We start from the raw sequence: 15,151 nt of genomic DNA on the forward strand, positions 1-15,151 counted from the left end.
CAGCATAATGTCATGATCATTACAAAAAAAATAAGAAAATATTTAACATAGTAATCCAGTTAATGGAGAGAGATTCTTTATCCTATATGGAATTCCAAGGTTCACTAAGGGTGTGCCAGTTTTGAGATAATTTTTTAATTTTTGATGATAAATGTGCAAATGACTCCAGGGGACATTTAAAGGGGATGAACTTTGGCTTTTTTTTTTTTCAAATAAAATTTTTTTCCAAAAACCAAACTAACTATGTTACTGTGATGCCACCTTTATACCTTTTGTGCAAGCGCCAACTTATTCCATTCTTTGCTGATATCTATACATTTGGCAAAAGATTTGCTCACAAGAAAAACCCATGGATCTACTGGAGAAAAAAACATTATGAATTTTTTTTTACTCTCATAAATTCTAATATACTCACAACTCGTATGGCAGGTTATTTAAGAAAAAAATTGAATGTCTTATATTCAATTGAATAGTCTCAATAATCTCAATAAGTGTCACATATTTTATGTAAGATATACATATTTGTTAAATAACATTACAATTGAAATGTACAAGACAAATTTATTCATCATTGATTATATTTAAATCTTCATTATTAGCTTTAGGTGACTAATTTCTGCTTCTTTCCTAAATTTCCCTAGGGTCCTACTTGCTGTCAGATTGAGTAACCAACAGTATTAAAGGCACTACTATGTTTAGTTCAGAATTTTATACAAATTTGGGACGTCTAGAAAATCAACTAGAAGGTTTCAACTGATTCAAATTTTTACCTTCATTTTTTTGTCCAGATTTTTCAAATAATCTGTTTCACATATGTTACTTGCAATGCCTGCTGAGAGTTTTTTAAAAAATTGTAATTGAAGGATAAATGCATTCACGCCAGCATTTTAGTTTTTGGGCAAATTGTGGTTAAATGCACTGAAATAAATAAATGAATATACCCATCAGTAAACCTTAGTAGCTTGTGAAGATGAAGTGTGTAGAGTAATAGTTTAATAGGCAGAAACGAGGACGTGTCTGGTTTTTAGAGGGCGAGATGTAATAAGGTAAAATGTTTAATCTAAATGTTTAAGCAATGGTTAATACATATATTTAGGTTGGCCGCTAGGGGGAGCTAGAGGATAACAGTTGAGAGGGAAAGTGCCCAGTGGGTGGAGAAAAGTAAATTATATAAGGGAAGGTTTCAGGAAGTGATATTAGCGATGCGTCACAGAAAGCAAGATGAGCAGAGGGCACTGCAGCAGTAGAGCGATCTCCTGGAAGAGGTAGTGAACTTAGGCAGTGTGAAGCCTAGTGGTGTAATAGTATGCTCTAGGAAGTGTAATAGAGCAAGGTAACTAACATGGGCAGCTATGGACCCAACTAGGCGTTAGTGGGCATAGTGTTTTCAGATGGAATTATGCCAGCAAGGGCATAACAAGAAGGACTAGGTCTGGAGAATGATGCTTAACCAAAGGCTGCATCAATAAAGAGAACGTGTTTGAACTGCAACTCTCTGCATTGTGTGTTTCACTAAATTTTAAATCCCCTGATTTTAAGTTTTCCTGCATTTTACAATGTTTTTTGGTGGTCCCACCAATACATAATACATTTCCATGAGCTTACATTTTACAGATTTTACATAATGTTTTCCAAAAAAATGTAAAATGCCCATATTTTGTAGTGCTAGTCAAGAACAAATATGTTTGTTGAGATCAACAAACATCTAATTAAACTTCAGCTTAAAGGTTGCTGATGCGGAACATGGTAGAAGCAAATATTAACCAAAGTAAATTTCTAAATACCCACTCATATGGGTATTTTTACTTAATGCATTTTGTTGCTAAAGGGAAAATATTTTAAATTATTAGATAATGTCACAGAAAGCAAGGCCATGATTACCATTAAAGAACCTACTTTTTCTATTTCATTCCATTCTAGTACAAAAACAATTTAAATATTTTTCTAGGAGTTCTGGTAATCAATGGGTAAATATATAGGATTATTGACTCCATTTCCCCCTTACTCCCTCATTTTTGTTGTAGTTGCACCCAAGATTGAGGCCTATAGGTTATAGCATAGGTTATCTTTTCTATTCTATTGCACTCCTCTCATTTTCCCCAAAGCCCATCATCTTTTATATCTTGAGGCATTTTCACCTTCAGTCTTACTTTATATAAGTTGTCAAAAGGAAGGATAATTTAAAAGCATATTTGATGCCAAAGGGAATGAATTGCATTTCCATCTTTCTTTAAACCTTTATTTGAAACGATAATTACATTTTGATGTAACTGTAGATCTTGCTTGCATTTACATTTATGTAGAAGAAAATACATGAATGGACAATGAATTCCATAAGGTTTGTCTATCATTATTTTCCATTTAATCTGAATTTACTAAATTGACATTTAAAAATAATGCAATGTAATGTATATTTAAAGGAAACATAAAGAAAACAATAAAAAGACAGAAAACTTAAGGGAATACACTCATAGGGGCAGATTTACTAAGCTCGAGTGAAGTTAAAAAAGTTAGAAATTCAAAGTAAATTTTTGGGTACTTCGACCATCGAATAGGCTATATTCGACTTCGATTCAAACGATTCCAAGTAAAATTCGTTCGAATATTCGACCATTCGATAATCTAAGTACTGTCTCTTTAAAAAAAACTTCGACTTCATACTTAAAAATAAGCCTTTTTATAAAATATAAAAATGTAATAGGCTAATAGTTTATATATTCAATTCGTCCCTTACTTTTCCATTGAAGTCTGGGAACTGAAGTCCATTTGCTTTCCAGAGTGGCTGGTGCACATACTGTATTCTCTGTAAAGCAGAGGGACTTTAAGACATACAGTAACCTCAACAGGCTTGTTTTGTTGTTTTTTATTTATTTTTAGACTAACCCTATAGCAGAATAATTTCTTTCAAATAATTATTGGTATAAAACTGCCCTGTTTAGTCTCAAACATTAATGCCCTATAGTACTTTCAATTTATCCATCAATGACCTCTTTAATATATTCACAAATTGTTCTTTAGTAATACATTAAGGGGTGATTTATCAAGATTCAAAATAAAAAATTTTTGGCAGGATTCAAATTTTTTTGGTACAAAACCTCACAATTTAAATTATATTTTTAAAAACTCAAATGCTGGTATTTATTAAGTAAAAAAATGTGAAAACTCGAATGTAAAAAAATTGTCAAATTTGTAAACTGAGGTAATTTAGTTTTTTTCACAATAGTATTCAATTTAGTTTTTTACATTCGGATATTTTCATAAATTAGCAGACTTTGGAGTTTTTTTTTTAAATTGTGAGGTTTTTTTAAAGTAGAACAAACCTCACAAACCTCATAAATTAAATTTTTGATAAATAAGCCCATTAAAACCTTATTGACCCTTTATTAACACACTATGACAGTTGGATTGACCACTTTAGAGTATTATAATATTAAAACTACAAAATAAGACTGTAAAATAACTATCTTTAAACATTGAAGTTCATTAGTTGAGCATGAGACACATTGATTTTCCTATTGATGTGCGTGCTTATTTGACACCATCAAATGTGACAGAAAAGGATTTTTTTAATTAACTCCATTAATGTTATTGTAAAGAAACTGCGGGATGGGATTAATCAAAATTTGATACAATATTGTGAAACTTTTATAGGCAATAGTTTTGGGTAAAGAAAACCAAATGACACTCATTTCCACATACATAAATGTCCATGATATGATGATTTTGCAGACATTAAAATAAAATAAATACATTCTTGAGGTTAAATGTAATATAAAAATGCAAATTACAACAGTAACTGCCTTTTAAGTTCATAAAATTGTAATGTTGTTTTTAAAAAATACAGTACCACTCAATTCTTTTTAACAGTGGGTAGCTCATATTAACAGTAGAGATTATGTCTTTGAGCATCTCTGACCACAATACTGAATACTGTATAGCTTTTTCTAATTGGAACATCAATTACATACTATTAAACTATTCAGTACTAGGCAAGAATCATATTTTATTAGACTTTCTGTATAAGTCCATTCTAATATTTGAAAATAAATAAAGGTTAAAAATAATTGAGGCTAAATGGATATTTTTTCTAGTACAGCTCCATTGTTAGTGTGATCTATACTATCTATTTTAGATTTTTCAAAATAATTTAGTTCTATTTAATTGACATTTTTTCTTGTATCAATACAAATCTATTATATGTAATTTGCAACTTTAAAATAGTCTGCATAAATAGGGAAAACAACATTTATAAGACATAATACAAAAATAGATAGACATTTTCTTACAAATATAATGAAAGGTCACATTCTTAACCAGCTTGTCGAGTTGTATAGTCCTAGCTGTGATTTTTTTCTGTACTCACCTGAAAAGTTACATATATCTAAAAATACTCCAGCTACATGGCAAAATGGCACCTTGACAATGACTTTCTTGTGCTTCTTATTTTGTTAAGAGGTCCACATGAATTATATACATATGGAGTTACATACAGTACATCACAATCAATACCGGTATAAAAGGTGAGGAAGGCCCTATGCAAAAGAGCATACACTCTAAAGGTGGGCAAGATCGAATTAAGTGGGTGAGAAGTGTGGTACTGTATGTGGTGTTGCATTTGGTAGTTAAGCAGAGTGAGGGTAGGCTTCTCAAAAGAAGTGCTAGATCATGGATTTTCAAATTAATATTTGAATTCACATACCAAAAAAAATTAGATTTTTTTACATTTATTTTGTTATTTTGAAGCATAAAAGGTCAAAGGGAAGAAAATAAATATCCACCTGAAAGCTAATGTGCAGTATTTAAGCAGCCTTTCACATTCTCAGTGTTTTATGGGTATTTGTAAATGTCATTGCTATTGTTATTCTTTTTTTGTTATTCCCTTTTATTCACTGGTTCTGAATTAGATATATTAAAGATGGTTTTTGCATAGTCAATTATATAAAGTTAAACCTCAATTTTCCCGCATAAAGCTTTTCAGTTTGTGCTTTTTTCCTGATTTTTACACTATGGGGGTTATTTATCAAAGTCCGAATTTATCCCAATATTCTCTGTTACAAACTCAGATCAAATCCACTGGGGTTTTTTACGCTTATTTATTACTACATTTTCCCAAAAATGAGCTTTTTCACGATTTTTATGCATTTTTCCATCTGATTTTTACGTTTTTTTCCAGAAAATTCAGCCAAAAACATCAAAAAATCATTGGGACTTCTTCTATTGACTTATATGCAACCTACACAGGTCTGAGATGCCGGATTTTCTAATTCAGACTTTTCCATCCTCAGAGTTTAATAAATTCCGAAAAATTTGTGATTTTTTAAAAGTCCAATTTTATTTAAATTTTTTTAGTGATTTGTTCCAAAAAAAGGCTTTTTGTCCTCTTTGAATTAGTGAAATTACGAGTTTTAAAAAATCTAACCTGATGCTTTTTTTCATGGTTCTGTGGATAAATAGTCAATTCTAGTTAGTTTGCATCCTTATAAAGTCATGAACAAATCACTTATTGTTTTAGGTTGTGCATCTAACTGTCAGCATATATTGCTGTCCCATAGTGTTAACTCGCAATGCTTAACACTTGTTATTAACACAATACCGTATATACCCGAGTATAAGCCGAGTTTTTCAACATCCAAAATGTGCTGAAAAAGTCTACCTTGGCTTATACTCGGGTCAGCGGGCAGTAGCTGAGATTGCAGTCACTTTTAATCATTCCTATACCAACAGTACACTTGGGGAGAGACTGCAATATCCCACAATGCCCTCTGTTGGTTATATGAAAGAATAACAGTGCGCCCTCTGTTGGTTATATGAAAGAATAACAGTGACTGCAATATCACACAGCGCCCTCTGTTGGTTATATTAAAGAATAACAGTGACTGCAATATCACACAGCACCCTCTGTTGGTTATATGAAATAATAACAGTGTGCACTCTGTTGGTTATATGAAAGAATAACAGTGACTGCAATATCACACAGCGCCATCTGTTGGTTATATGAAAGAATAACAGTGCGCCCTCTGTTGGTTATATGAAAGAATAAAAGTGACTGCAATTTCACACAGCGCCCTCCATCACATCACAATGGAACAAGGTGAGGGGGTTACATTTCTCAAGTCATGAACTCATGTCAACATGGGGACAGGGGTGGGGGTGAGAGGTAATTTCCCTGTAAGTTTTAATAAATTAGTATAGTAAAACTATAGTAAACATTTCTCTGCCAACCATAAATGTTTGGAACATTTTGGGTGATATTTAACTGTTATCACCTAGTGCTTGCTTTGTTTAACCAACTTTGAAGTGGACAAGTTTAGAACCAACCTGCAGCCAATCAAACAGTAATAGTGAATCTCTTAGCAAAACAATGTTTATGTGTGTGTAATGTATATATGGCTGTAATGAATAATTATTTACTAGCTCTGTAAAGCAAAGGATAGGCACTTTGAAGGAGAATGAAAGGCTAAAACTAAGTAAGCTTTATCAGAAAGGTCTATAAAAATACACCAGTAAAACCTCAAAATAATGCTTCTCTGAGTCCTCTGTCAAAAGAAACTGCATTTCTTTCCTTCTATTGTGTAAACATGGGCTTCTGTATCAGACTTCCTGTTTTCAGCATAAACTTCCAGGGCTAGGGCTTGAGCATGCTCAGTTTGCTCCCCTCCCTGCTGTAATCTGAGCCCAGAGCTATGAGTGAGCACGGAGAGACTCAGGCAGGAAGTGATGTCACACCAAGCTAATATGGCAGCTGCTATTCTATAAAAACAGAGGCAGCTTCTAGAGCTTTTTACTCAGGTATGGAAAAGCATTCTGCAGAATAAATATAGTGTTATAGCTTGCACTATTGTGGCTAATCTATTGACAATGAACTGCTTCAGTAACTTTCCTTCTCCTTTACGAGCAAAAGCACACTGCACAGCTAAATAAACCAGCTGGAAAAAATAGACAAATTAAGTCAATAGCACTATCTTCCCTAAAGAATACAATGATAAAGCAGCAAGAAAATAATAAGAAAAAAAGACATCTTCAATCAATCAATCAAGAGAGAAACAATAAACTTTTACGTAATCTGTAGCAATAATATTAAATAATATTGTGCCAACTCTGTGGATTTTAATTCTATGGGGCTTTCTTTTATCTATGCCACACTACAAATTTACTGGCAATTTATGGCATGGATAAATTAGAAAGCCTTTCTGTGGGAGCTAATCATCAAGAAATCAAGTTGGTGTTTTTTCCCTAATTCGAAAAAAGAGTGATTTGAATGTCTCCGCCCATTATGCCTTAAGTGTTAAAATCATATTTTTGGTATGAAGACAGAGCTATGTGTGTAGCATGAGACTTGTAAATACCTTCTGTTTTCAAAAGGCTTTATACACTGCATTAAATACTCTTGCGAGTATTCACATATGTGGTTTTTTGCCTAGTTTTTTTCTCAAATCATGCAAATTTCAAACTCCATTTTTGAGAAATAATCCCCGTAACCTACACTTTTAAAACCAAACTAAATTATGTTTACTTGATTTTAAGAACCCAGTATATTATCAATATGGAACATACTTCTAATGTGTCTGTGATTCAAAGGTAATGTATGAGCATCGGCATGTTTCCATTCCTGAAATTAGCAAATGTTCCTTACACACTCATATTTAGTGATAAAAATGGCATGTGAATAGCTAACGATATAAGCTGTAGCCTTAGGGTTAGGGTTTGCAACGGCATGTTCTTTGCATTCCTGATATTAACAAATTTCCCTTAAAGGGGTTGTTCACTTTCTAAACACTTTTTCAGTTGAGTTGTTTTCAGATTGTTCAACCATAAACTTTTTTCAGTTGCTTTCAATCATTTATTTCTTACTGTTTTCCCACAGTTGAAGTTTAAAGATTTATGTTCCTGTCTCTGGTTTTTCAGTCTGGCAGCTCAATGATCCAGGAGAATCTGAACTGTTACAATTTGCTACATATAATGCTACATTTAGTAGATACATCGCTCAGCAGCATCTGTGGAATATTAGCAACTATTGTATCAATTCTAACAGCTGCCTTTAATGAAACTCAGAGATTCTGCTCAGCAGGGACAAAGTTAACAAATGTACCAATTTAATGTATCAATTTAGAACAGTTAAAGAGTTGGTGACCCCCTCCCCAGAGCTGCTTTAAAAAGGTAAAAAATGAAACTTTACACCTCAATATTAGAAAAACAGTCACAAATATAAAATAGAAAGTAATTAGAAAAAATCTTTATTTGTGGTGAATAATATGAAACCAACTGAAAAAGTGTTTGAAGGTGAACAACCCTGTAAATACTCATATTTAGTGATAAAATGCCATGTGAACAGTTAAAGGAGAATTCAGCCCTAAAAAACCCTACCCTACATAGTTCCCCCTCCCCCCAGCCTAAGTGTTACCCCTTTGCAGGGTTAATAAACCCCAAGGATGGAAACATCAGAATCAGAAAATCTGGCATCTCAGACCTGTTGAAGTTGCATATAAGTCAATGGGAGAAGTGCGCTGGGTTTATGGCATTACCCCGAAGTTTTTGGAGTTTTCGGGTGAAAAAAAAATTCGGATTATTTTCCTGCAAACAAAATTTTCGGGAAAGTGTATTAATAAATAAGCCCAAAAACCCCGTGCAGATTTGGTCTGAGTTTTTTTTGTAGGTTAGGGGGGTAGGTTTTTTTTTAACATTAGGGTTGAATTCTCCTTTAACTATAGAAGATTTAGCCATAGATTGCTATTTACTTGTCCAAGTTCTGCTTTATGTTGAGACAGAATTAATGATGGCAGAGAAACAGCCATGGGACTGGATCCTCAACATTTATTTTAGACGCTCAAACAGCTAATCCCACACCTCTGTATGGAATATAGAAAGGTCAAACATCTCCTCTGGGATTTCTCCTGCAATCATGCAATTTAAAGAAAGCTTATAATATATGGCATAATTATGTCATCCAAATGTTAAATATTTCATTTTCAGTTTAGTTTACATTAAGATCCTTTTAAAATGTAATTACATCTTATATGTCAAAAATAATTTTATATTTGCACAAATGCTAGGTGTATTGCTGGCACAGAATGCAAACAACATTATTTTATAAGATCATTATAATTAATAAGAACATATTAAATCAAAATCACTACTCTGCCTTGGGACACATTTTCTTTTAATTTCATACTCTTCATATTCTGACAGTAGTTATAAGGATGGCACAGTGAAAGGAGACTTGCCTGTGTCTCAAACACCAAACATGTGCATATTTCATTTATTCTAATGCTTACAATGAAATCATTTAAGGCTGTTATTGTATAGTTTAATAATAATTATCAAGTAATTATTAATCATCATGTCAGTTTATTATACTTAAACAGGTTGCACTTTGCACACCAAGTTGCCTTGGTGTGCTCTGGTCAACTCATATTATTTGTGGCATTTGAACATTTATTGACAAAGATATCTTGTACAGTTCAATAGTTGTGTAGTCGTGCTGTTGCAGTTACTCAACAGTGAACTAGAAATCAGGTTTCAATATAAATATTTTGCATCTGGTAGAACTGATTGCTCCACAAGGCAGTTATTTGCGACTGTGTAGTTCCCAAACCATATAGAGATAGTTTACTATACAACAATTTTACACATTGAAAATACACAATAATAAATATACTTAAGAAAAGCCTCTATGACTTTATAAATGTAATAGATTTTATTACCTAGTGTACTTGGTGAACTAAATACTGGAATTATTCTGGGAAGAGAGAGGTTCTCAATTTATATCCCCAAGGTCTATTGCCAGACAAGGTTTGCAGAACATGACATTATAATACATATTTTGCTTTACTTATTAAGAGGACATTATTTTTAGTTTAATTAGTGGCTAATTTGTCATTCCTAAACTCTTTTTTTCTGCTCACTAAGGATTGCTATATCCACACCTCAAAGCAACACGAATTAATCTATCCATACTTTAAAACAAATTAGTTACATTTTTTAATATTCATGCCAACAAGGCTGAGGGCATAGACCATTTTTATATTTAATGGGAAAGTATTGGTTCCTTTTTGCATTTTTTTATTGTACTGTTAACCCTCTCTCACTTATAGTCTACTTCTTAGTAATGACATCTGATTATCAAACAATGCTTCTGTTTTCTCTTTAGCTAGCTATTCTTTATTTCATTACCTTCGGTCCCTATTTCATTTGTCATCTTTTATAAAGTAATGTTTTGCTGCCACTGTAATGCTCCAGAATGCTCGGCACCAGGGGTTTTCTGGATAAGGGGTCTTTCCATAATTTGGATCTCCATACCTTAAGTTACATTTTTGTTTTGCTTCCAATTAGGATTAATTGTATCTAAGTTGGGATCAAGTACAAGGTACTGTTTTATTAATACAGTGAAAATCATATAAAAAAAACATATATATATATATATATATATATATATATATATAATTATATATTTGAAGTGGAGTCTATGGGAGATAACCTTCCCATAATACAGAGCTTTCTGGATAATGGGTTCCCGGATAAAAGATCCTATACCTGTATAAAAATATTAAATACTACAAAGAAAAGGGCACTAGATCCCTTATGTGGTTTTAGGGCGTATCTTCCATAAGGTACATGAGTGCCTATCCTTGGGCGGCAGGGTCTAGGGGCGGCACAGCAAGCTGCTTTTTTTCCTTGGAGTGTGGTCTCTGCATTTATAGCCTAAAATGGGTGGAAAATGAAAGGGGGTAGGGGGTGGGAGGATCGAGCCAGCACATCAGTTTGTTTATGACGTGCCCTGCATGAAATCTGCTAGACGCAAGCCAATAGATCTGAGGTGAAAAGGTGTCAGTATCGCTACACCAGTGTCCAGGACTTGGCTGACACACAAGTAGGAAGAATGGACGAACCCTGCAGATTCCCAGTCTCCCCCTGCAGATTCCCAGTCTCCCCCTGCAGATTCCCAGTCTCCCCCTGCTTACCAGTGCAGAAAGAAGGCAGACTTGTAAGCATAATTTCTCCTTCTGTGATACAGTTAACCCTTAATACAGTTTGCCTTAATTAGCCAAAATTGCCACTGTGCCATCCTGCTATGAATTCTGGGGGTATTAATATATGAAATTACCCCTGTGCCATCCTGCTACGAGTTTTGGGGTATTTATACATGAAATAGTCTCTGTGCCATCCTGCTGTGAGTCCTGGGTGTATTTATACATGAAATTTCCTCTATGCCATCCTGTTATGAGATCTGGGGGTACTTGTACATAAAATAGTCTCTGTGCCATCCTTTTATGAGTTCTGGGGTATTTATATTGTAACCAGAATATGTTCTTCTGTAGATTACATTTGTGTGGCCCTTCCGTGCTTGGTAATTGTTATTTTTGGTGACAAGATATTGACATTACATCTTAGTATTTTTCTGCTGACTTGTATGTTATGGATTACCTAAAAATGGGTAGGTATGATGTGCAGATGTTACTGGGCCCCTAAGCAAATTCACATTTTGGGTCCCAAAAATATTGGTAAATTGGCAAACGCTGGTTGCAAACACAGGGTCTGTATTTACACCCCTGATAATGTGGCCTTATGAGCAATTGCAGTTTCATCTAAAGCTCTCCTTGTACTTTTAGATCCAACCCCCCAAAAAACAATATATTCTAATGTAGAAATCCATTCATTATAGATGATAAATTCATTAGTTCTTTACAATATTACACTGTAATCAGATATCAGAAGCGTAGATATAGTGCTGTACTGTCTTAAGTGATAATTATACAAAATTAATATGATACATAGGGGGAAATATAATAAAATTCGCCAAGAGACCTTTAGCATCTGCTTGACGGTGGCATAAACTTTTGGAGCAAATTTAACAACTACATCATTAAGAAGTTTTATTGCATACACTGCGCAAACTATAAAATTCACTATTACTATCCTACTGTTGCATGACAATTCAATTGTTTGTAAAGGCAACATTTTTCAAATTGCAAGTTGTGCGAATAAATGCCCAAAATGTTTGCATTAGCGACCACTATTACATTCCCCCGATAGAGAGCAGACAGAATTCTGGCTCTGGAGGCGTTGGAAAAAGTTTTATTGTGTAGTGTTGCTTTAATTGTCCAGCTCTATGGTTGCAGCATTGGAACTAACATCATGATAATATACTGTACTACAGGCTACTGGTTTTGCCGTCCACTCCATTGAAAGTATTTTACAGATATTTGTATTGACATATATATCAAAATATATTAGAATATACTTTATACAAAATGTATAAAATTGATTGTAAATTAGTATTTTTATACTACATTTACATTGGAGGTAAGTCCTGATTGTGTGCATTGACACTATTGTTTAAATAGTTTATTCTTTAAATACTTGCATCCAAAGACATTCCTTGCCTATAGTTGCTCTTGGCACCATTGTATCCTTCAAGGTGGTGGTAATAAAGGGTTCCCTCTGCAGACTTGCACCATTTGAATCAAATGCAAACATCATAAAAGACACATTCCTTTTTTGACAGTTGCAATTGTGTCCTCTTCATTATAATACACGCACAATTGTATTCATTTTGCCACGTAGGGCAGAATTGTAGCCACGATTACTTTGTAATTGTGGTGAAAACCGTCGTGTTGTGCATCAAAAAAGTTGCAGATTTGCATCCAAAAATGCACTTTGCACTTGCATTCCTAAAATAATAAGCCCTTATGCCACTCGGGAGACAAAAAACTTTGCAGTTAAAGAGGTCAATTACATCGCAAATGCTGTGTGCAAAGTGCAGTTTAGACACAAATGTCATGTTTTTTTACCCACAGTGCTGCATACACATAATTTCAGTGTCATTGCAGTTGCTAGGGGGAGTTGTGTCTGATGCGATTGCAGGCGATAACTCAAAAATTACTCAAAACTCGTGCTTGTCTATAGTGTATAACATTTCTACTTAGTTTTTCTCTCCCTCTACCAGCACTTGGGATTAGCCTTCCTCCCTGCTGTGCTGTCATTTCAGTTACACTATTCTGACATATAACAGTCTCTTTCCCTTACATTTCACTAGTAAAAAACTGAGACCTATACTCCTTATTTGAATGTACAAGCAGCTTTCTAGATCTCAGTGAATTCTCTGTATACTCTAGTTCAGTGATCCCCAACCAGTGGCTAGTTAGTAACATGTTGCTCACCAACCCCTTTGATGTTGCTCCCAGTGGCCTCAAAGCAGGTGCTTATTTTTGAATTCCTGGCTTGGAGGCAAGTTTTGGTTGCATAAAATTAGGTGTACTGCCAACCAGACCTTCCTTTAGGCTGCCAGTCCACATAGGGGCCACCAAATAGCCACTCACAGCCCTTATTTGACGCTCCCAGGAACTTTTAATGCAGTGTTGCTCCGTTGCTCCCAACTCTTTTTACATTTGAATGTGGCTAACAGGTAAAAAATGTTGGAGACCCCCTGCTCTAGCTGATTCCTTGCAGTTTCTCCTATTGCTAGTTGCTGAACTAGTCGGCCATTTTCAACAAACCAGGAATATATGTATGACCAGCTATCTAGATTAATAATATTCTGCCATAACGTGTTAAGTAGCAATATAGTATTTCCCAATAAATGCTGTACATAACATGCCATTTGCTTCCTTGATTTTCTAATCAAAAAAAAGTTTACCTTTTAGGCTACTTTAGCAAACAGAATAAAGAAGATGACAAATAGAGTACTAGGGTCATCAAAACTAAGCTAATAGATCTGTTTGACAGCAGCTTATACATATACTACACTGTCAGTGGAGCCATTGTTTCTTTTCACCATTAACATAGGAACATTTTATTCAGATGATTACTGCTGATGCACTTGCTTTTTCTTTTAGCATTTGTCAACACTATCAAATTAAGAAGGTTTTACCATCTACTGAACAATTGGGTGTGGGTGGAAAACATCCTTTATCACAAATCTGCGACACTCAATAATTAAAAGAACACTGTCATCAAAGAAGAGTTGATTGCAAAATGTTTTTCTTATTTATGCAATTTTGTTTATGACTTTTATTACATCCCCCACCAAAAAAAAACTTGTTATTGTGAATATTGTTTTATCTTGGGACAGTGTAGGCTGCATTACATCCCAATATATTGATATTTGCGTTCTTAGGATTGACTGTTTCATCTTGCACTAAACTATATAACTGTATTATGTATTTAATCAGAATTGTGGAATTAACTAAGATATTTAAGGGTAATATAATAGAAAAAAGTGCAGTAGACCGGAAACCTCCAGAGGCATCAGAAACCTGGTTATTAGACCTGGAGCAAACATTACCCCCATTACTACATTGTCCTATGTGTCTGAATCACTGCATCAATAATTAATATTGCTTTACCTCATTAAGGTTTTTATATTTCTATTCTCTTTTAGGTACACAAAAATGAAGACGGCAACCAACATCTACATTTTTAATCTTGCTCTAGCCGATGCCCTTGCAACAAGTACTCTCCCTTTCCAAAGTGTTAACTATTTGATGGGAACATGGCCATTTGGCAATATTGTGTGCAAAATAGTTATATCCATAGACTATTATAACATGTTTACAAGCATTTTTACATTGACCACAATGAGCGTTGATCGCTACATCGCTGTCTGCCATCCTGTGAAAGCGCTAGACTTCAGAACACCAAGAAATGCCAAAATTGTAAATGTCTGCAACTGGATACTTTCTTCTGCTATTGGTCTGCCTGTGATGTTCATGGCTACTACAAAATCTGAAAGAGGTTGGTTTACTTTTTTAAAATGTATCTCACCTACAACAGTGCTGTCCATGGGCCTCCATTTAGACAGACTTGATCTAGACTATGCCCCCTTAAAGGAGAAGGAAATTCCCTGGGCGCAAAAACCCTCCCCCTCCCCGCTGGCCTACCTGTCCCGCTGGGCAAATGCCCCTAACTTATCACTCACCCCTCTGCACAGGTCCAGTCCACGGAGTTCACATGCGCCATCTTCTTCCAAGCGGTCTTCTTCCTGCTTTGACCGGTGTTTTTGGCGCATGCACAGTAGGAGCATTTTACTGGTACGGATCTACTGCGCCAAAAATCACAAAGTTTTCGTGACTTTTGGCGCATGCACAGTAGAGCCGTACAGGTAAAATGCTCCTACTGCGCATGCGCCAAAAACGCCGGTCAAAGCAGGAAGAAT

General features: G+C 34.6%; 1 protein-coding gene across 1 annotated transcript in view; it reads left to right on the forward strand.

The window, feature by feature from the left end:
• Positions 1-15,151, forward strand: part of oprm1.S (opioid receptor, mu 1 S homeolog) — a 50,342-nt gene that overhangs the window by 30,390 nt on the left and 4,801 nt on the right. Inside the window, exon 2 of the mRNA XM_018265173.2 lies at positions 14,378-14,730. Coding sequence (XP_018120662.1) covers positions 14,378-14,730 — 353 coding nt within the window. The remainder of the gene's footprint in view (positions 1-14,377; positions 14,731-15,151) is intronic.

The sequence above is a fragment of the Xenopus laevis genome, chromosome 5S (assembly GCF_017654675.1).
Source record: "Xenopus laevis strain J_2021 chromosome 5S, Xenopus_laevis_v10.1, whole genome shotgun sequence".
NCBI classification, from domain to species: domain Eukaryota; kingdom Metazoa; phylum Chordata; class Amphibia; order Anura; family Pipidae; genus Xenopus; species Xenopus laevis.